The following is a 23,942-nucleotide window of genomic DNA, read 5'->3' on the forward strand; positions in this document are numbered from 1 at the left end:
AGGTTCATTGGAAATGAACTCGTACTTCAAACAAATTAGATATCATGATTTTGTATGGCCCCCACAACAAAAGTTACAAGTAAGGTTTCTAGGAACATGAATGTTTGTGTCCGTACGATGATTACGATAGAAACCCAACATAAACAAAAACATCATGAAACAAACAACATACAATCTCCTGAGCAAATCCCAACCATCCATTCTCATCAAACTCAACTACAACATGCCATTTTGCTAGCTTCACCACTAATAGGCCCCACTTAAATAACCTCTTGAAACATTTGTGTTTACTGACTTGTGATTTAAATGCACATTTCAGAAAAATAGAAATTTTGTTGGAAATTACAATTTTTTAATTTTTGAAAAATTGAAGGCACAGTTTTTAAAACAATCATTTTTATCTTTTAAAAAAATATTAATTTATAAGTTAAGTTTAAACATAATACACAAATAGTATAAAATAATATTACAAATACAATATATTAAGATTATTATATTTAGTATGTTATATCAATATTTTAAATAAAAATATGATTTATCGAAATACATGCTTCTTTCGTTAATTGATCTCTAAATATATTCTAGATTGTATATTTCATTTTTTCTTATAAATTTTAAGGATTTATAAAGAAAAAAATAATTTATAATTTATATAAAGTAAATTTAGAGTTAATCTCTAAAAACAACATTTAATTATATTTATAGATTAATATATTTTTTTAAAATTTGATAATAATATACTATCAATATAAAAAGATATTACACATATATTTAATTAAATATTTTAAATTAAAATATTTTAAACTATCAAATTAAGTAATTTAAATTTTAAAGATTAACTCATAGTTATTGGTTGACACTCGTTAATACAGCATCCCTTTTCTCTTTTTTAATAAACGCAATCGACTATCTATATTCATTTCATTCCTACTAGAAGTTTTGAATTAAAAGAATTGTGTATTAAAGTAATAATATTAAATAAGTAAAAAATATCTCTTTAGGTATTTTTGCTTACCAAAATTATTTATAACAAAAAAGTATATTAACATTCGTTAATTATTTATTTATTATGTTCATCTATTTAAACCGCAAATATCTCGTTTAAAACACCAAAAATAACGTCTCTCACCAACATTCATTCATCTTCTCTCTCAAAAAAGTAGAGTGTTTCATTCTTTCTTTCTTTCTCTCTAAAGTTTCTCAGAGTTTGAAAAACGATTCCATTTATAAACTTCTGCCTAGTATCATAAACTTGATTTTTGTATTTATTTACAAATTTGCGCAAGCATTATGCAAGTTATGGTAATTTCGACAGAGCATGCCAATAACGACGACAACAACAACAACCTATGAAAAAACCAAACACATTGTTGTCACTGTTGTTCTGGTTTCAAATTCTCTACATAAGCCTCTCCTTAAAATGAAGTTGAGATACGGAAGAGACGTCAAGAGGAGACAAACCTGAACAACAACAAGAACAACTTTTGCAGTTTGGTAAAGTCATTTTCTAATACTTTGTTCTCACTACACCTTACTCAAAATGATGTTTTTGTTTGTTGCTTGTTCCTGGTTACTGTTTTTTACCCTTTTTTTATTGATTTTTTTTTAATTAATATTTATTTAATGATAATTAAGAACACTATACACCTCTTGTTTTTGGGAGAATGGTGATTGATTGTGATTGTGAAAAGCTCAACAAAAAAAAATCAGAAGAGAAAAAAGCACGTATCTATGTCAGAATCAGAAAAACAGCCTCATACACGCTTCGTTTCGTTTTTTTCTTTCTCTATTTTCTTAACTTTTTAATTTTCAATTTCACATACAAATATAAGGATCATCATTACATACATGACATGATAGTATGATAGTATGATAGTAGTAGCCATAGCCATAGTCACCATAGTCATAGCCATAGCTACATCATACTAGCATTCTTCATCATTGATTTATTCTTATTCTAACGAGAATGAATGAGCCTTTTAATACTCTACTAGTATTATTCTTGTTTCTTTTTCTCTGCAACTCCGAACCTCATTCAAGATCACTGACTTTTCCTTTTCATTTTTTAAGCTAAGGATCATTTACTATTACTTTAATTACTATTTAAAGTAAAAAAATATTATTATTTTTCCTTTAAAATTTCTGATATAAAATGAAACTATGCTACACTTTTTTGACTGGTTTTTGTTGATTGTGCAGCGAAGAGGAGTAAAGATGTTTGAATGCATAAGATGTAGTAATAGGAAGCAGACGGCGGAAGATAAGGAGGATGAAGAGGTCGGTCAGAGTAAAGAAGCCGTCAAAAGCCTGACTGCGCAGGTTATGTATCTTTTCTTTACATATGAATCATTTATGAATGAAGTTTGCTTTTGCAGCTTCTTTTTCCATCTTCATGATGAAAACAAAACTGGATTAAACCCTTTGAGGTTACTTCATTTGTGGGGACCATCTTTCGAATCTTTCTTCAATCATAATATTATTTTATTGATTATGATGCTTTGTAATCCTTCTTTATCATTAACAGTTAAGTTAGAATCCATCTTTAGGATTGAAACTCTGGAGTTTGATTTAACCATCATTGTATGTAATATTTTTTAAAATATACTAATGGAGTACTAGTACTTGATGTTTTTTATGAATAAAAACTAATGTGTCACACTCCGTCAGAAAAAAAAAGTGGTCACGCACACGGGTACACTAGTTATCTAGGCAGCAGGGATTGATTTGGTTTAGGATGACGTAAATGTGTTGTAGTGTTTTGGACACTTTATGTTGTTGATGGATGGTCCACTTTTTTTTCTTCTTTCTTTGGACTTTGCTTCATTAATTCTTTTATTTTATATGCTGGATGTGACCACCATCCTCATCAACCAATCAACTTGCTTCCAATCCTTTTATTCTTTCCTCACTTACAAATCGAAGAACCATCTTGCTTTGTATAGTTTTCTAGTACTTTTTGACCTATTACTCGTTTGCTTACGATCTCTTGAACATACATCTCTGAAAAAATGTGTCAGTATTGGTATCGTGTTTCAAATATTCGTGTTTCATAGGTGACAACATGCAATGCAGTTATACAAGTACCATTTTAATTTGTCTATGTTTAAATGAAGTGTGTTATATTTATGATGAGAACATCAAACAACATGTTCCACATTCATCAATTTAGTTAATGTTGAGAAAATATGTCTAGCAAAGAATGGAATGTGCCATATTCGTATCATCGTGTGGTCCATCCTTGAATTCTTGTCTTCTTGTCGTTCTTATGTTTTTTTTTTTGTTGTTGAATAGGATTGGGTTAGTAGGAAAACACACATGGATTTCACTCAAAAATTAGTGACGATCCTATTTTTGTTCTCATTGTAAATTCTTATTAGCTACACCTCATCTTCATGCTACTCCTTGTCAGCAACTTTTGCATGAAACCTTGATTGTGATGTTCTTTCTGATACCTATAGCAACTATTTTGAACCAAATGTTTCTCATTTATATGTGAATATGTTGACATTTCATATTTGGATTCATATTGTTGGAATTTACTACAAATAGGAAATGCTTTCTATTGAATATGTTCTTTTCATCCACTTGCTGATACAATATTAGTTGTCATAATTATTTTTCTATTTGGATTCTTAGACAATATTGGTAACTAGGTACATAATTAAAACTTTTAATGCATTAATGTTAATTTGAGAATCTCATGTTTTTTCTGCACATGCAGATAAAAGATATAGTACTCAAGTTTACAGGTGCTTCCTGCAAACGATCCAGCTCCTACAGAAAAGGACTGAGATCTTCTCCAAACTCGGTAGAGAACTCAGAAAGGGTTCAATATCCTTATATGGGAGGTGCAACCTCAGGTTCTACTCCTCCTTGGGAGTTACGTGGAAACTACAGGAATGGCAACCAAACTCCTAGAGTGCAAGAGCCGGTTGTGGCAGAACCTGAAGCAGTGGTGGAGGAAGAGATTGGAAACAAAGTTTGGGTGGCACAGGTGGAGCCGGGGGTTGATGTTACCTTTCTGTCTCTTCCTGATGGTGGAAATGATCTCAGAAGAATTCGATTCAAGTATGTTAACAAATTACTTTGATTCTTTTTTTACTAGTTCTATGAACACCAGACACGACACTGAAATATAGTTGTTGAGAAACTTTAATATCCTATTGGAACAATGACTCACAGTAGTTCTTGCTTAAATTTGAAGCCGAGAAATGTTTGATAAATGGCAAGCTCAAGTATGGTGGGGAGAGAATTATGACAGAATCAGGGAGCTATATAATGTCCAGAGATTTAATCGTCAAGCTCTCAACACTCCTCCACCGTCCGAGGATGAGGTAGACTACAATTTTTTACGTTCTTATGTTATCGAAACCCTATTACATATCTCTACTTATTAGTTATTACATTGTTGCCTTTGACCAGCAGAGAGATTCTTCTGACCCAAGGCATCACCAAACTGCAAGAGATAGCCCTGTGGCTGCATGGTTGAACAATGATTCAATGCTGAGGAATCAGAATTATAGTCCTTCGGATTACACTATGGGTCAAGGAAGCAGTAGCAACCAAGAAATGCATGCAACAGGGTCATCCATGGAAGCATCAAGAGCCTCTTCTAAAGATGAGCTGGTTTTCAGCAATGCAGTTGGAGTTGAGTCCGAATGGATTGAGCAAGTTGAGTCTGGTGTGTTTGTTACTATCAGGCGGTTACCTGATGGAAACAAGGAGCTTCGCCGTATCAGATTCAGGTAACATGTTTACATGTTTATGTATAAGTTGTTTTTATAAGATATCTGTCTGATAGTAACAAACACACCAGGTAATTATTTCTACCAGGTGCATTTGTTACTCAGGACGGTTTATTGACACTACATGGTAGAAGTCTTGTTCACTAGACCAATTTTTTAAAAAGAAAATAGCATCTATTTAGAAGTTTGGTAGGGTTTGTATTTATAGTTTTTGAACTCTATTTGCAGCCGACAGAGGTTTGGAGATGAAGATGCAAGGAAATGGTGGGAAGAGAACAGAGAAAGAGTTCAAGTTCAATACATATGAAGTTTCTATAGCATGCTGATGAAAAAAGTGAATTATGTCTCTAGTTGATTGGAATCACCAATTTTTTATTTTATGAATTGGTGAATAAGGTTTCATAGCTTAATAAGTTATTGAGTTTAATTTGTTTATTGGGAGGTGTAATCTTTTTCATATATATATATATATATATATATATATATATATATATATAATCTGAATATAGTGCCATCATTTGGGCTGAGGAGAAAGCGACCTTTGATAAAACTCTTCCCAATAAGATTGAAAGAAAATAAAAGAATTCAGATTTGAAATAAGTCTTTAAACTTACTTTAAAAAATTAATATAACTCTTCTTTTATTTAAATATATAACTCATATTTAAAAAGTTTCTTTATGTTTTGTTCTAATTCACGTTTTTCAGGAATCTTTCCAGAAGATTATCCATTTAATACTACTCAAAGTCAAACATACTTAACTATGGAGTTTTATTTGTTAGATTATCAAAAAGAAGATGTATTTTGTTGGTATAGATAGTATCAATCAATCCTTATAATCATTCATTCAACCTGCAGTCTCATATTTGCACAACCTCAGGATCCTTTCATTCCGATGGGAATTCGTGCGACCACTCGCCACCCTCTTCAACCTCAGGTACTACAACCACCATCCGTCCTCTTCGGCTTTGGGTGTTATAACTTCCACTTGATTCATCCCCGAACCACATCGTATTGGGAGATGTCTGCTCTGATACCATTTGTAATGCCTCAGATTGCGTTTAGGATTACTGACTGATCCCACAAACAACACATATCTTTTCAGCATGCTTTGTCCTTACTCAAACGCTTTCCAATTTTTTTTCCAAAATGTCACTTATCCAAATACTACTTCAAGTCAAGCATCATTAACGATGGAGTTCTTATTTGTTAGGCTATCGAAAAGAAGATGCATCTTGTTGGTATAAGTAGAATCAATCAGTCCTTATAAGCCTTTTTTCAACCATGCAGTCTCATACATGCACAACCTCATAACCCTCTCAGTGTTATGTGAATTCGGGCGACCACTTCCCATGCTCTTTGGTCTCGGATGTTACGATCACTCCCCGCCCTCTTCGACCTCAGGTGTTACAGTCATCATGTAAATCATCAGTATGATCCATAGTCGAAGAGGTGGATTTTGCTCTAAGTAAATCGATATCCTACAATAAGTCTAAACAATATTTGCATTGAAACATAGAGATTTCTTGGGAAGATCTTGCAATTTCCAAGCCATAGACATATTTAAGATGTCCCAAGTCTTTAATGCTGAAAGTTTTGTCCAGAAAAAATTTTATGTAGTTGATTTCACATAAATTATTGTATGCAAGAATAAGTTCATCAATGTATATGAATATGGTAGTAAAGTAGGAGTTATGGGTTTTAGTAAATAAAGAATCATCGGCTTTTGATTGAGAAAAGCCTAAATTAATAATAGTAATGGTTAATTTGTTGTTCCATTGTCTACTTGTCTGTTTAAGGCCATATATGGATTTATTCCGCTTGTAAACAAGGTTCTTAGAAGTAATTAAGAGGCGAAGGAGAGGTTTCATGTACACCTCTTCATCTAAGTCCCGTGAAGAAAGTTTGTATTAATGTCTAATTGTTGTAAATGTCATTGTTTAGTGGCAATTATAGATATAAGAGTCTGAATATTTGTCATTTTGACAACCAGACTAAATGTTTCATGATAGTCAAGGCCCTCGGTTTGGGTGAAGCCTTTAGAGACAAGGTAGACTTTATATCTTTTGATGGTGCCATTAGAGTGAAATTTGAGTTTAAATATCCACTTGCATCTAGGCATGGCAACGGGGCGGGTCGGGGACGATTTTTACCTCTCCCAAACCCAAACCCGAATCCCCAAACAATCCCCGTTCCTCGCCCCAAACCCAAACGGGGATGGGGAATCAAAATCCAAACCCGTCCCAAACGGGTTCAGGTTGGGTTCGGGTATCCCCGCCCCGCCACCATTCATTTAGTAAAATCAATTTTTTAATAGAAATATTTATTTTTCCAAAATAAAGTTACATTACAAATAATAAAATAAAACAATCTAAAAAAATTACATACATACATTTAAAATATTTTAAATAATAAATTCAAATTAAAATATCAAAACATTGACCACATATTTAATATTTTAAATTATCAAAAATAAATAATAATGTACATAGTAAAATAAACGGGGCGGGTTCGGGGACGGGTTCAGGGTGGGCACTAGTGTCCCCATTACCCGACCCGTCCCCATATTTTAAAATCGGGGAAAACCCAAACCCAAACCCAGTCAAAGCGGGTTTTCCCCGTCAACTTCGGGGCGGGTTCGGGTTGGTACCCGCGGGTACGGGTTATATTGCCATGCCTACTTGCATCCTATAGCTTTTTTGTTATGGTGAATGGGGTGAGGTGCCAAGTGTTATTGTCAGTGAGAGTTTCTAGTTCTAATTATATTGCTTGTTTCCAATTATGGTCAGCAACATTGGTAACATAGGAAGTAGGCTCACTAGTATTAAATAAAGTTAAAGAAAATATTTTATGATGGGTAGACAAATTATCGTACGATAAATAATGAGAAAAAGGTTAATGAGAACTACCTGTATGGATGGAAGATATAGTTGATGGATTTTGGAGAATAGCACAATGAAAGTCTTAGAGGTAGGTGGGGGGTTTTGATATACGGGTAAACTTTCTAATAGGTTGGTTAGTGGGAAGAGTGAGTTGGTTTTCTATGGAAGATTGTGATGGAATGGTAGGGTGAATAGTATTGGGTTACAGAGTGGTGGAGTGAGTAATGGTGGATTCATGTAGTGGAGGTATAGGTTAAGGTCCAGGATAGGTGAGGGGAGTGTAAGGGTAGTCGAAGGTGAAGTCAGTGTTATGGGTAGGAGGGTTGGGTAGGGATCGGTGTGGGTGAAGTCGAAGATCAATCACTTTTCCTTTTCAGTTTTTAAGTTAAGAATCATTTATTATTACTTTAATTACTATTTAAAGTAAAAAAAAAAAAAATCCTTGTTGCATCTGCTTTAATTTTTCCTTTGGGAACATGCATGGTCATGTGCTCCTCAATTAATGTCCAAAATCTATACTTGGTATTTTATGCTAGAAACATGAAATATATCTAAAGTATCATTTGATTGATGATTAATATGAGGGGATATGTGATTAATGCATCAAACTTGTTTGTTGTATCAAATTTATCCGTTGAGAATACTCCTTTTAAGTAATATTGGGTTAGATATTTGGTGAACCTTCTTCTCTGACACTAGTTTGACTTTGTGCCTCACCACCATTAGAGTTGTAAGCATTAGCAAAAATTTGCTTCTTTCCAAAATGAGGAGGATCACCATGTTTTCTGTAACAAACATTTATGGTATGACCAGGTCTACTACAATGACTACAAAATTGAGTATCCTTCTTGTAACCAACAGATGTGTGATTCTTCCCAAGATTTTGGATTTTTCTTGCATCTTATGCATTAAACATAGTATTTGATTCTCTAGTATTTAGCACTATCATTAGGTTTAGGTAGTAAAACAATGTTATTACTCTCTTCTTGTATCACCATAGACTAAATCTTGTTAATTGAAGGTAGAGGTTCCATCAAAAGAACTTGTGTTGTGATAACAAAAAAGTATCATTCAAACCTGTTAAAAATTGAATGATTTGATCTTCAATGTGAAAATCTCTTGCATAATGCATTGTTTCACATCTTGTCATACCCAAAATTTTACCCTGAGTTTTCACTTGCATCAGTATAGCATAATCGTTCCATTTTATCGAGTATTTCATCGGTTAAAAGCATTTACCAGGGTTTAGATGAAAAGTCAGAAGTTCTGGCATTTTATTTGATCTTCATTCAGTCAGGAGTTTTGGCATTTTATGTGATCTTAATTTCTCAATCTCAATGCATCATTCACTCAATTGCATTTGTTTAGATGAAGCATTATTCAAGAGTATTGTTGTCATCTGAATCTTTGTAGGGTTTTTTATTGTGTTTTAGAATCATAAGCAAAAATGGTCCAAAAGCGATTCATTTGCATCTGATTGTCTATTCACGATTATTCGATCAGTAAATCAGTACATTTACAATACATCTGGATTTTATATTCGTCACAATATGCATTTCATTTTGAATAACGCTTGAAATGTCACTCGAAATAATTTTCGGATCTATAGACAGATCAGTTGAATTAATTTTCAATTGTACGTCGAATTAACGGGCAAAAAGATTCAAAATCAAGCTTACAAATGTCAATATTCTTAATCTACGTTTCACGTAGTTTAATCTGGCATGATCGTCTTGATTTTTCGACTACTATTTTAGTCGCGTTTCAGGTACCTTGAGCCTTTTTAACTAGTTGATTTTTATTTCAAAACTTATCAAAATTTGTATGTTTTTGAGAAGTTTATATTGGTTTGATCATTTTGGTGCATTAAGTTCCAAAATAACCATGTTTGGGGGAGGAGGCGCCAATACAGCTGGCGCCACCCAACTTTTCAAAAAAAATTCCAAAATAACCATGTTTGGGGGAGGAGGCGCCAATACAGCTGGCGCCTATGTGGTTTCTTTTGAAAATTAAATTAAATTTGTAGACAACAAGAATCAAACACACAACCTTTGGATCAATAGTGAAACACGTTACCACTGCACCACAGACCCTTCATGTTAATTTGTTTCATCATATATTTAATGAGTCATTGTTCTTAGATCATAAGAGAAAGACACTAAATTTTTATTTTAAATTTTAATATCTTAAATATATGAATTATATTCTTCAATATTTATATAATTTATTTATAATCAATATAAAGCTATCCAACACCTTTCGACCGAGTATGTATAGCTAATAAAACGGGTTATTCGATATTAAATACACCAAAAATGGATTATTCGATATTAAATACATCAAAAATAAATTATTCGATATTAAATACACCAATTCAAACTATCTTGGATTTTATAGGGTTGCTTACATTGTATTATGCGTTTAAAAATTATTACCCCTCTTTAAATTTTTTGAATTATTCAACCTTAAACATATTATTTTTTATATTAATTTTTACACAAAAATTCAAATAAAACTTCATAATATTTATTATAAATACAATTGAAAAATTATATTATTTTAAATATAATATATTTTTAAATATTATATTACTTTTTATAAATAATATAATATATTAATACATGTCTAAGTTATATAAAATAATACTTAAATATTTAATATATAAAAAATTAATAAAATATAAATACATTATAAAATAAAACACAAAATAATTGAATATTAATTTGAATATATTAATATATAATATTTTTAAAAATTAAAGAATAGAGATGAAATTTAATAAAATGAAAAAAGAACAATATATTTTTTAAAAATAAAACATTATAATAAATCAGATTTATTTTAATAATAAAATAAATACTATCAATTATTTTTTAAAAATCGTGCATAACTTAAATGAGATACTTTCTTCGTCCTAAATAATAATTTCTTTATGATATTTCACACAAATTTACATTATAATTAATTTTATAAATAAATAAATTATATATCATTTATTAATGATATGAAAAGATGATGAAATAAAAGAATAATATAAATAGTAGATAGTATGATAAGAAAAACTTATTAATATTTAATTTATATTGCAAAACAACTTAAAATATAAAACAAAATATTTTACAAAATAGGAGTAACATATACTTTAAAATGGAAATAGCAATTTATATTGATTATAAATAAATTATATAAATATTGAAGAATATAATTCATATATTTAAGATATTAAAATTTAAAATAAAAATTTAGTGTCTTTCTCTTATGATCTAAGAACAATGGCTCATTAAATATATTATGAAAAATATTAACATGAAGGGTTTGTGGTGCAATGGTAACATGTTTCACTATTGATTCAAAAGTTGTGTGTTCAATTCTTGTTGGCTGGCTGCAAAATTAAATTTTATTTTCAAAAGAAACACACACATTTTTATTTTCAAAAGAAACACACACATAGGCGTCAGCTGTATTGACGCCTCCTCTTATTTTTTTGGGGTGCGCCAACTCCCCCGGCGCATCCTCCCCCATATTATCTCACTTGGAAATTAGAAAGAAAAAGAAGTCAAAGAAAGAAGAGGATCATTTTTCATTTTCTGGAGAAAATACATCACATTCCTTCCTTCTTCTTTCACTTGCAACGCTCCCTTAATCTCCAATAGTCACTTATCTTCTTCTTCACTGAAACCACAACCTTGTAACCACCTTCAAAACTTTTTTTTTCCGGCCACTACTTCAAAGCCACCTCTCACCACCTACAACTTTCTTTCACTCGCATCAACACTACACCCTTTTCATCATCTTCTCACTTCCACCATTAATACCACCACCCCCTAACTTCAACAACACGACTGAAAACCAACTCGTTCCATCACTGAGTCAACATACCCACCATCATCAAATACATAACATCCATAACTCAGCTCAAACCAACTCCCCCGGCGCATCCTCCCCCATATTATCTCACTTGGAAATTAGAAAGAAAAAGAAGTCAAAGAAAGAAGAGGATCATTTTTCATTTTCTGGAGAAAATACATCACATTCCTTCCTTCTTCTTTCACTTGCAACGCTCCCTTAATCTCCAATAGTCACTTATCTTCTTCTTCACTGAAACCACAACCTTGTAACCACCTTCAAAACTTTTTTTTCCGGCCACTACTTCAAAGCCACCTCTCACCACCTACAACTTTCTTTCACTCGCATCAACACTACACCCTTTTCATCATCTTCTCACTTCCACCATTAATACCACCACCCCCTAACTTCAACAACACGACCGAAAACCAACTCGTTCCATCACTGAGTCAACATACCCACCATCATCAAATACATAACATCCATAACTCAGCTCAAACCAACTCCCCCGGCGCATCCTCCCCCATATTATCTCACTTGGAAATTAGAAAGAAAAAGAAGTCAAAGAAAGAAGAGGATCATTTTTCATTTTCTGGAGAAAATACATCACATTCCTTCCTTCTTCTTTCACTTGCAATGATCCCTTAATCTCCAATAGTCACTTATCTTCTTCTTCACTGAAACCACAACCTTGTAACCACCTTCAAAACTTTTTTTTCCGGCCACTACTTCAAAGCCACCTCTCACCACCTACAACTTTCTTTCACTCGCATCAACACTACACCCTTTTCATCATCTTCTCACTTCCACCATTAATACCACCACCCCCTAACTTCAACAACACGACCGAAAACCAACTCGTTCCATCACTGAGTCAACATACCCACCATCATCAAATACATAACATCCATAACTCAGCTCAAACCAACACATCTCACTCACGGCCACTGTTCTAACTTTCCCTCCATCACCACCGTATCGACAACGACAACAACCGACTCCATCCTCATCAATCTCTCCCTTCCACCATTATTCCACCTTTTGAAACCTCCACCCAACATCAACACTTGAACCATTCCACATCCAACCTACATTGGAAAACAACCACAACTTCTTTCATCCACCACACAACTACCTGTTCCTCCTTCATTCACCTTCACCCAAACAACAACCTTAAGTCACCCATGCACCACCTAAAACCACCGCACGGACAACCTCCCTCAACCACCAAAGCATTTTCGTCGCTCCGCCTTCGAACCTCTCCAACATCCACACTTTCAAAACTGTTAACCACCATCATTTTTCGTAACCTCATCCGTTGTAAGGTTCTTTTTCTTTGATCTCGTTTGTTTCTTTGTGGTTGAGTTGTTTCTTTATTTAATTTGTTGTTGTTCCATGAAAGATGAAGAGAGGTTAGGATTCGGAAAGTTGAGAGAAGATGAATGAAAAAAATTCCCTTACTTTCTTCTTCTACGTTAGAGAGTGAGGAGGAGAATCTTTTTTTATATATCATAAAAATGTGTTGTTGTTGTTGTCATCTGTTTTGAGAGGAGGAAGTGATTTTCTTCTTATTAAAAAAAACTCAAAACAATTTTGTTGCTGAACGTAGGAAGAAGAAGTGAGAATGATTTTTATTTTATTTTAAAAAAAAATCTCCCTGTCATGTGTCAGGCATGAAATGTAGGTTTCAAAATTTAAAAAAACAAAACAAACTCTTTCCTATTTTCCCTTGCCAAGTGTCACCGTCCTCTCCCCTTTTATTTATTTATTTTATATAGTGTTTTTTCTTTTTTTCTTTCTTTTATTATTTGATGTTTATATTATTATTATTATTATTATTATTATTATTTTTTATTATTATTATTTTTGTTATTATTATTATTATTATTATTATTATTATTATTATTATTATTATTAGTGTTATTATTATTATTATTATTATTATTTTTGTTATTATTATTATTAATATTATTATTATTATTGCTATTACTAACCTTTTTATTATTTACTATTATTTCTATTTATTATTATCATTTATATATTTTGTATAATATTATTTATTATTATTTATTTATGAATAATATTATCATTATTTAATATTGTTAATTATTAATAATTATTGTTTTATGTATTATTTATTGGTTTATGTATTATTTATTATTTATTATTCATTATAATTATTGTTTTATGTATTATTATTATGTAATAATATCATTATTTTGTTATTATTATTATTGGTTTATGTATTATTTATTATTTATTATTCATTATAATTATTGTTTTTAAGTTTTGTTATTGCAATTATTATTATTGTGATTAATATTTATTTTTATTATTTATCATTATTATTTATTGTTATTATGATTATCATTTTTTTTATTATTATTGTTATATTTATTTATTGATATTTATTTTATTTTTAATTGTTAAAAAGAAAATTCAATTTATTCTGTCCCGTCAATTTTCACAGAGGCCTTGCAATTTTGAAGTTAAAAATTCAATTTAACTTCAGAAATTACTTAAGCGCATAGAGTTTTGTTGACCGGACTCAGATAGGGTGATTCCTATATGAATCGATTTACGATTGTTTAACATATCGCTAAAAGAAATTTGTTTAATTTTTGTTTCTTTTTGTCGCTCAAATAATCGGTTTTTCACATATATCTTGCAATTTCGGAGTTAAAAATTCAATTTAACTTTAGAAATTGCTTAAGCGTATTGAGTTTTGTTGATCGGCCTCAGATAGAGTGATTCCTTATATGAATCGCTTTACGATTGTTTAAATAACGCTAAATTATGTAATTCAAATTTCTAATTTTATTTTGAGTCCCTTGACTTTCTCTTGTGCCTTCTTACAACGAGATTCTTTTATTTACAATTGTCTTTTGATCTTGTATTGTTTAATTTCCGTGTTGTATCCCCATTCAATAAATTTTACCCACATTCCCATATTATGTAATAAGTTTACTGCTTCAATTTATTTTTATTGTCAGTTAATTGTTAATTCAAAAATTAGCATATGCACAAAGTAAAGAATGAAGATCCTAACATAACTTACAACATAGACCATGATTAAAAACTATAATAACACTAGTGGCTATGTTTTTCTAAGAAGGACTATACTTTGCTATTGAGTCACATACTTGTTTCTTACTTTACTGATCATAAATAATTAATTAGAACTTAAAAAAAACAAATCTCTCTCTCTCTCTCTCTCAATAGAAATCTCACCTCACAAGTCACAGCCTTCAAGTCAAGCCAAAACAAAAAAGAAAAGATGAACTCTTACCCAAGCGAAACAACTTACACGATCACGGTTAAAAATACAAATAGTCATCAAAGTGTCAATATCATCAAAATTTTGGTAAGATCCTCAGGACCAAACACCAAACCTACATAAGTCAGCTAGCTAGCATAATACATGTTTGTACATGTCCTTTATACCAAGGCACTATCACACGACAATTTAAAGAGTAGACTATCATAGTATGCAAACTAATATCAACCATTTATACCTCTTTACTTGAAATATAACTAGATTCTTTGTAGGATAAGTTTGTTCACATATCAGGACAAGTTTGTTCATATACCTCAAGTATGTAAACCTGCCTTTCTAACACAGATAAAAGACATGATTGCAAATTTGAATTATTTCCCTACTATCTCTAACGAACCCCAATTCCCTACTATTAAGTCTAACTAGCGATTTAGATTCTTGTACACATTATTTTTAATTGTAAACACATCGCTTATAATATATGTCATTGAAATTCTGGCTTAGTCAGAATTCAGATGTTCTACTCCAAGTCATGACATCTGATCTAACCTTGTAATTAATACAGCAAGACAGTTATTAACCCCTGTACTAATATGCACACGTTCACAGATGTCACGACATCTCATTCTATGTCACCCTAGAATGGATGAACACCTGGTTCTGTGCATCAGGAAGAAGGACTCAACAGAGATCTATCCTAGCACTCACTTCTGTTGTTTTCTTACACAGTTATCAGCATGATGTCTTACTGTTGATTTTGGACATCATCTATTACATTGTTCCAGTGTGTTTGTCTTTTACATGTATTTCCTGAATGAACACGTTAATCTAATTACCACTTATTAGATTGCTAACAACTAGGCTATTTGTTAGGTTCATTAATTGTAGGTTAGTAGTTTGTTTCCTGGATTTTAGCTCAGCTGTTGAATCCCTGAAGAATAGCCAGAGAAAAATACTGAAACAGAAAAACCAATCAACCTACACTTTAGCACATGCTGTTGGGAATGAATGTCACAACATTCAGTTCAACAACCAGAACATATGCTGGTTCTGTTATGTTCCTGGAAACGTACTGTGCTAAGTTGGCAGTACTGAAAACGACCAACTAGCTTCTACTTCAGTATCAGCTTTCAGTATCAACTGTCAACACATCCAGTTTGACAGTTTCACAATGATCCTTCGGCCAGGTCTGTTATCCTTGACAAGAACAGACGTAAATGAATACTGAACTGAAATCACCCTGCTTATTATTCAGTATACGCTGTCACTGATGAATGTTACAACATGCTGATTGACATTCAAACAGAAGGCTATATACCAGATCTGTTATCATCCTGATAAGCTGACTGGAATACCAGCTGAGTTATGACAGTAATAAACACATGCAGAAGGAAAACAAACACAGGAAATTGTTAACCCAGTTCAGTCCAACATGACCTACATCTGGGGGCTACCAAGCCAGGAAGAAGATCCACTATTAGCAGTATTAATTCAGAGTTAAACTCCCCCGTTTACAACTCTTCACTTAATCCCTACCCAATGCAATCTATACCTAGGAACTCCTAGATAGAAACCTCCAGTTTCCATTCCTATCACTACAAAAACAATGTAATGTTACCACACCTTGAACTTGCTTCACAACTTCATTCAAGAACAAAATCACTCTTGCCTACAGGCTTTGAGTTACAAATACTCTCAGCTTTTACCACTGAGAAACACATGGTAACCTTCCCACAGACTGGGAGGTTTACCTCACACACACCCCTAAGTTTTCATTCTAAGAGGCTTACAAAAACTAGGTTACAATGTGCTATTTATAACCTAATCACCCAACTGGATTTGGGCCTTCAGAAATCGCAGCAGACTTGTTCTTTGCTGTTACAACTTCAGCAGAAAAATTCTGCTACAAACAAGGTCTTCAATCCTAGAATCTCTCCATATATATCTCCATATTTTGAGCCTATATATCTTCTGATTGAGTCTTCAAGACCTCCACATGGGAGTTAGGATATTCACCAAATATCCTTACTAATCCTAGAATAAATACTGAATTAATCAATTCAGTTTTCTACACATGTATGATGTCACAGGCATGATGTCGTGACATCGTACATGACATGTTGGTCCAGATGTTGAACTTCTTCAACCCAACATATTAAAACAACAGAGATGATTACATTATTTGTTTTACAAAATTAATGCCAATCCTAAGGAATTAACAGTCATTACAAACCAAATTAATACCAAGCCACAACAGCAAAATCTAAACAGTCATCCAACACAAAAATTGTCATATACCAACATGTATGAATACCAAAAAAACAAAACCACATAAGGCACATCCTTTATTGAATCGATAAGACAATGCCAAAATCCAAATTTCAAATATAAAACATATGTAATAAAAAAGAATGCATAACCATTTTTATCTGAAAGTTAGATCTTTATTATTTAGAACACTTTGTTCTTCACTGATTTACTAATTAGCTAGTTCTCAGGTTGGCTAAACTTAAACCTTGAGATAGTTTATGTGACAATCAGATCTCCGGCCCGGTTTTTTAACCAACTATATACATAATACACACAGACACACATAATTTTCAATTAGCTCTTACCTTTCTTCAAATGATGTATAAGTAACAATGACTAGTTACACAGAAAAAAATATTGATGATATCACAACCCACTAATCTCCATCTCATAGAAGGCTAAACATTCAATAGACTAATAGCAGCCCCATGCAAAAATGCACCGTTGAAAATATGATTACAAATTAAACATATTCACATCATGATGAATCCATTTTGTTTGGATCTCGCAAAAATGTGCATAATGATTAACGCACCATTGAAAATGTGACTACAAATCATATATATTCACATAATGATGAATCCATTTTGTTTTTCCATGGCAAAATTTGTGCATATAAAATCAAACAAAAAGGTGCTGAAATTAAATTGTAGACGTTTACTACCATCACAAATTAACCATATTTCTAACTATCTAACTTAAAACTATGCACGAAGTCTAATTATTATCCCAAATGAACAATATGAACAATTCTTAGTGTGTTGAACTAGAAACCCTAAAATTAAACATATGCACAAAGAAGAAAACACATCTTGCTCTAGAAAGGTTATAAAAATGATTTACATTGCTCTAATTGATGGATCTCATCAAGGTCCTCCTCAGAAAAGAAGGAGAGTGATTTTCCTTTCAACCAGTCTTGCGTGCAAACAAGTGCATCCATCATTTTAGGTGTTAGACAAGTGCGATAATCACTAGCAACCCTTCCACCAATGTTGAAAGCAGATTCTGAAGCTACAGTAGAGGCGGGAATAGCCAACACTTTTTGAGATAAGCTTTCCAAAATAGGATATCTAGTTAAGTTAACTTTCCACCAACCTAAGATGTCAAACTCAACCGCTTTAACGTATGGTACATGTGTTTCTATTAGATATGATTCAATTTCGGTCTTAGGATATGACTTATGCCTAGTTTATTGACTGTAGTGATAGAAAATATTATCATCGCCATCCTCATTCGGTGGTGTGTCTAGTTGGCTATATTGAGAGTTGTCAAAACCTTGATATTGAACATAAGGTTGTGTAAGATAAGACTTCAATTTTTCTTTAAATCATCGACTTTTTCGATGTGAGCATATAAAAGACTAATATAAAACTCCTCAATAGACAATTTCACCCTTGGATCAAGAACAAAAGCATTCAACAGTAAGATGTTTATTGTGTCAGGATTTCCCCAATATTTGTTAAATTTAGCTTTCATCTTATTCGTCATGTTTTTTATGTGCTCATTATTACTCTTTAAATGTGTATTGATCCCTTTTCCAATGGTGAAAACCTCTGCCATATATGAAGCACTTATGACATATAATGATTCAGACAAACGATTTCTGGATTTGTAAAACATCTCAAGCAAGGGAAGCATTGATGCAACATATGTACAATCCTCTTTCTTAACTCCCTGATTTATTGTGTCCATTTCGTCGCGAAATGTCTTATCCCGCGCATAGAGAAAGTAAAAAGTTTTTTGATACTGTAAGGCAGCCTTCAACATTGGATAAGTTAAATTTCATCTAGTTTCAACATCAAGGATAACAATATCTTTGTATGTAACTTTTTTTGGCACTACACATTCCATAAATTTGGCTAGTCTGCTTGGAGAAGATTTGACATATTTAACCGCATGACGAATTTTTTTATGCAACTTCTATCCTCTTTAAATTCCAATCTTATAATTAAATTCAAGATATGCATACAACAACGAGTGTGGACAAATTCCCCATTCAAAAAAAATATTAATTCAAGACCTCATCCTTATGTTGAGATACTTAATTATAATGGTGTTAGTCAAAGCATTGTCAACCGATATGGTCAATATTTGACTCAACCCCCAACTTCTTAAGTAATCGTCAACATATTTCCCAATCATGTGTCTTGAGTTCCTCGTTATTTGACAAAAGTTTATGGTTTTTATATGCATATTCTACTCAATATCCATAAAATGCACGGTCAAAGTCATGTGACTTAAGTTTTTAGTTGAAGTCCAAGTGGTAGTGGTCAAACAAATTCTTCCACGATTTCGCAAGAATTTTTTTCAATTTCTCCTTTTCTTCAAGGTAGAGCGCCCAAATGTCACGCCTCAATGTAGACCGTGATGGGATATAAATCTGAGGCTACAAGATGATTAATAGCTTTCTAAACTCTTCATTCTCCACAAAACAAAATGGAAGCTCAGCAGAAACAAATGTTTTCACAAGTTGCGCTTGACATGCCTCTTGATCAAATTTAGAATAGCTTGCTGAACAAACTACTTTCCCTTTTGTAGTGGTCTTTCTCCTTTTGTTTGGTTGGGTTGTTTGGGTTTTATCATGATTATAAGCAGTGCATCTACCTAGTTGAGTCTTCATACCACTCGTTCCATTACTATACTTAACCAAAACTCAATAGTATTGATATTTAGCCTTTTTCTCATCACCTTCCACCATGGTGAAGTGGTTCCACATATCGACCGCAATTGTCGCTTTTTTCATTGGGATATGGTGGTAATATAACTTTATCATGAGGGCTAGTTGAGGTTGTAAGACTTGTATACTCTACATTCTCTTTCATCTATTTAATAAAAGAAATCAATAGCAAAATTAGAACAACAAACAATTTTTTTCCAACACATTTTAAGATAATATATCCAACTAATGCAAAAAGAAAGCAGCATTGGACATGGTTGCAAAGATATACTTAAAAATTATAATAAGAGGAAAACCAAAAACTTTTAAGCACATGATAAAAGCCATTGCTTTGTTGCAACAAAAATGGTTAATACCATATCCCTTGGGTTTTTATGATACAAAAGTATTTAAAGTACAATGGCGTATACTAACATCTTTTCAAATTTACAGGAATATATCATTTAGAACATATGAAGAAATGCTTGAGGAATCTGAATCTGAAGATCAGACTCTAACTTTGAAGACTACTTCTGAAGATTCTGCCTCTAAGGGAGATCCAGACTCTAAAGAAGTCAACTCTGAAGAAAGTTAGCCTCTGGTGACCCAGACTTTAAAGTGTCAAAAGCCAAAGAAGAGGACTTTGATGTGATCAATCTCTCATAAGTGAAGTCTGAAGGAAAGTCAACCTCTAAAGTAGAAGCTCTTCTATCAAGGAAACCCTGACAAATTCAGAACCTTTTTGATCATGTGAAGACTTAAAGAAAAATCTATTTATTGATGTCTGAGCCTCAACGGATCACTCCTCTTGCAGAAATGTGTTTTCTTGATATGTCTAATCAAGTACAAAGGTTAACCAACCTTTTGGTGAAAGTTTGCAATGTCTCTTTTCTCTATATAAGGAGTTGCAGACCTAAGAAGAAGACTACCAAGCTAAACCACACCATAAAGCAATAAACTACAGACTATGTTCATTGACATTCAAAGAGAAGCTACTATGTCAAAATTGTTAGACTTAGACCATCTTAACATTTTGAATATTTTAGAAGTTCTTAAGTCTTAGAGTCTTTCTAAGTTGTACTTTGTTTACACCTCTGATTGTATATCAAGTGTAAGTTATTACCCAAATCTCTTAAACAGTTTGTTATAGAGTCAAAAGTCTTTTTCTTTAGTGCTTGAGCATTTAAGTTCTTTAGCATGTGTTCTAGAGCAATGAAGTCATGAGCTTGTGAGCTTGGGCAAGTAAGCCTAAAACTTGTGTGTTTGGGCAAGGAAGTCTTACACTTGTTGTAAGACCCCAATTTTGACCCTAAGATCCCTCATGTTATTCTCATCATATGCATTAGCATTGGGATCACACCTTGGCATCCTCCTTACCCCTCACTCATTGGGTTTGCATTGAGAGAGATCACCAAGCATCATTTGATTGTATCATACTCCATTTTTTATTTGTTTACTAACCAAAATACCAAAAATATGTCATTGTGTAGTTTAACTCTTTTGTAGGTAGTGCACATGCTCACCTATGCTCTATCAATGTTCATATCTAGGGTTTGAGACCCTCATTGCAAGGAGCTCAATCAAGAAGTGGTTTACTATGGCTCTAATTATCATATATGGATCCCCATGATCTTCACATGATATTTTGATCAAGAAATCATCAAGAGTTTGGAGTTGGTTTGCCTTGGAAACCATAATTCATCTGGGTATCTTATGTGACTTCTTCAACAAGTTTCTTCACCAATTGATCAAATATTTCAAGGGATGCTTCACATTTCATCATCTTATGCATATAAGATCCTCCATGAGTCCCAACAGTCAAGAGAATATCAAGCTAGCAAGTTGGTTCATGGTGGTTGACTAGAGAAAGTCAACTGATCAAAACTAGGGTTCCCTAGACCCTATCTCCTACCCTTTTTGTCATATGAAAATTATTACAAGAGAAATGTTACTCTAAATGACATTACAAACAACTTTGATGTTGAGGTCTAGAGCTAGTTTTGCTTGGAAGGTCATTTTTTATGGTGAAAGATTATAGGTCATTTTGTCTAAACCCAAATTTAGAGGTCAACCTCCCAAGACCATAACTTGCTCAATTTGTATGATATGAAATCTATACAAGTTTAATGATTAAATTCAATGTGTCTACTTAAACTTTGATGTTTGGAGGAAGTGAAAATTCAACTTTTAAATGCATGTGATATGAGGAAACATTATAGGTCATTTTGGGCCAATACCATTGAACAAGTGATTTTCCTCAACTCCTAAAATGCACAACTCCTTTATTCTAAATCCAAATGAGGTCAAACTTGTGACCAATTTAAAGGACTTTGAGAGAGATACAACTTTGATGAAGGAACTTTTCTCATTTGAAGCCCATAGAAAAAGTTATTCAAGGTGGAAAAAGTGAACATATGGCTTGGTACTTAGAATTTTTTTTTATATGTTTGATTTTCCAAACTTCCACCTCAAAATTCATCATGATCCAAGCTTCAAATGAAAAATTGTTCAACATGAAAGTTGTTTCTCTTAATCTAACCTTTCCAAAAAGTCCAAATTCATCTCATTTGGACAAAGAATGAATAACTTGCGCATGACTTAAAGTTGAAGGACCATTTGGAAGATTTGAAGTTCCACTTTCCATACACGAATGCATGGCCTTTCCACATGACTTCAGCATTGCTTACACTCATTTTTGGACCTGAATGCATCATTACATAGGCCTATCACACGCCTATGCATCCATGCAAAGGCAAATTGCTATTTTTGGAATTTTGAAAGAAGTGTGCAATTATCAATCACTTGGCCTATAAATAGAACCCTTCATGCTCAGAATTATGGACCCTGGCACGCAAGCTTTGAATCAGCAACCCTAAACCCTCACATTCAAAGGATAAGCTTGGTGATTTTCATTGAAAATCGAGTTTGAATCTCTCAACTATTTTGAGGTTGAAACTCCAAGAGTCCATCACTTTCCTTGATCCATTTACACTCCATCAAGCATTTGAAGCAAGGCTAAGCACAATTGAGAGCAAGATCGTGTCCATCTGAACCTGCAGTGAAGGTGAATTTCTGAATTTTTCATCTCTTCGATTCTCACTCAATTCTTCATTATTCTTGTTGATTTTTGATTGTCTGAAGTCCTACCAATGTAGGCAACAAGATTGAGTTGCTTAGAGGTCAAATCAAAGCAACTCAGATCATGATCCTCAAAATTCAACTCCCTTTATCTTTCTATATACTTGGAGTTAGACAAAATTGAGGCCAAATTCGAGCTCCTGAGCATTTTTACTTTAAACTCATGTCCTCCTTTTTTATTTTGGTGATGGTTGAGGGTGGACCAGTCTGGTGAGGTCCACCGGAGAAGAAGACCGGAGCTCTGGCTCCGGTGGTGTGTTGGCACGCTTCTGAACCACATGATCCTTCTAATTTGTTTAATCTAGGGCGTCCAAAGTGATTACCACGTGTGTGGAACATTTGACTTGGAGTATGGCGGAACGCGCGCTCAGATCCACTTGATTTGCCATCTCAATTAATGAGGGAGATCAAGTGGTCCACATTTTTTTTGTATTTTCTGATTTTCATTTTAATTGACTTATTTTCATTAATTCATATTAATTTTAATATTGATCCAAAAAATATGGGACCTTCACCAAAAAATTTCAAATGATTTTCTCTTTCATTTTCTGAATTAAAATTATTTTTTGGATCAATATTAATATTTTTCATGATTTAATTGTTTTTGTGCATATTTTTAGTTGTTTAAAAATACTTTTAAGTTTCCAAAAATTATGAAATTTTTTCTCCAAGGTCCTTTGACCTTGTTTGACCTATGATAAATCTCTTGGCTATTTATTTGGTGTTTTGAAGAGGTTTTAGGATTTTGATCAACCATAATTTAATGTAATGCATTTTTAATTGGTTTTTAATTGTTTAATTGTGAATAAATTGTGTGGGCCTATTTTATTGACTTGTTGAGTTTGACTACTGTTGTTGGGCCCTGGTCAAGGTTGATTTGACTTTGTTGAATTAAAATCACTGGATTTAGGGGATTGATGAAATGTACATTTCATCTCCCAAAATGAATGAATGATTTTAATTTGATAAAAGTCCTCCCATGACCAATTTGTGTTTGTCTCATTTCCCCTCCCTCTTCATCTCCAATCCCTTTCTATTTCATCCATTTCATTGACCTATGATATCTCTATATCCTAAGGCTAATTGGTT

At 32.7% G+C, this 23,942-nt stretch overlaps 1 protein-coding gene and 1 pseudogene across 2 annotated transcripts; one reads left to right on the forward strand and one right to left on the reverse strand.

The window, feature by feature from the left end:
* Positions 1-1,126: 1,126 nt before the first annotated feature.
* LOC127119840 (protein Brevis radix-like 1) lies at positions 1,127-5,180 on the forward strand. Of its 2 annotated transcripts, none has more exons than XM_051050176.1 (6): positions 1,127-1,494; positions 2,200-2,319; positions 3,722-4,068; positions 4,205-4,334; positions 4,423-4,745; positions 4,974-5,180. In XM_051050176.1, the coding sequence occupies exons 2-6, from the start codon at positions 2,215-2,217 to the stop codon at positions 5,050-5,052; spliced, it is 984 nt and encodes a 327-aa protein (XP_050906133.1). In that variant the 5' UTR covers positions 1,127-1,494; positions 2,200-2,214; the 3' UTR covers positions 5,053-5,180. The 2 variants fall into 2 exon arrangements, with proteins under 2 accessions (XP_050906133.1, XP_050906134.1); XM_051050177.1 differs by having other exon boundaries at positions 4,426-4,745.
* Positions 5,181-18,370: 13,190 nt separating this feature from the next.
* Positions 18,371-19,881, reverse strand: LOC127123502 (zinc finger BED domain-containing protein RICESLEEPER 2-like; annotated as a pseudogene).
* Between the last annotated feature and the right edge of the window lie 4,061 nt (positions 19,882-23,942).

The sequence above is a fragment of the Lathyrus oleraceus genome, chromosome 2 (genome assembly GCF_024323335.1).
Source record: "Lathyrus oleraceus cultivar Zhongwan6 chromosome 2, CAAS_Psat_ZW6_1.0, whole genome shotgun sequence".
Lineage (NCBI taxonomy): Eukaryota > Viridiplantae > Streptophyta > Magnoliopsida > Fabales > Fabaceae > Lathyrus > Lathyrus oleraceus.

What these genes read in the sequence shown, in the direction of transcription:
- LOC127119840 (XM_051050176.1), top strand. Translation starts at nt 2,215, where the DNA reads ATGTTTGAATGCATAAGATGTAGTAATAGGAAGCAGACGGCGGAAGAT. An exon ending in CTCAGAAGAATTCGATTCAA is followed by an intron (nt 4,069 to 4,204) that starts GTATGTTAACAA and finishes TTAAATTTGAAG; the next exon opens with CCGAGAAATGTTTGATAAAT. An exon ending in CTTCGCCGTATCAGATTCAG is followed by an intron (nt 4,746 to 4,973) that starts GTAACATGTTTA and finishes CTCTATTTGCAG; the next exon opens with CCGACAGAGGTTTGGAGATG.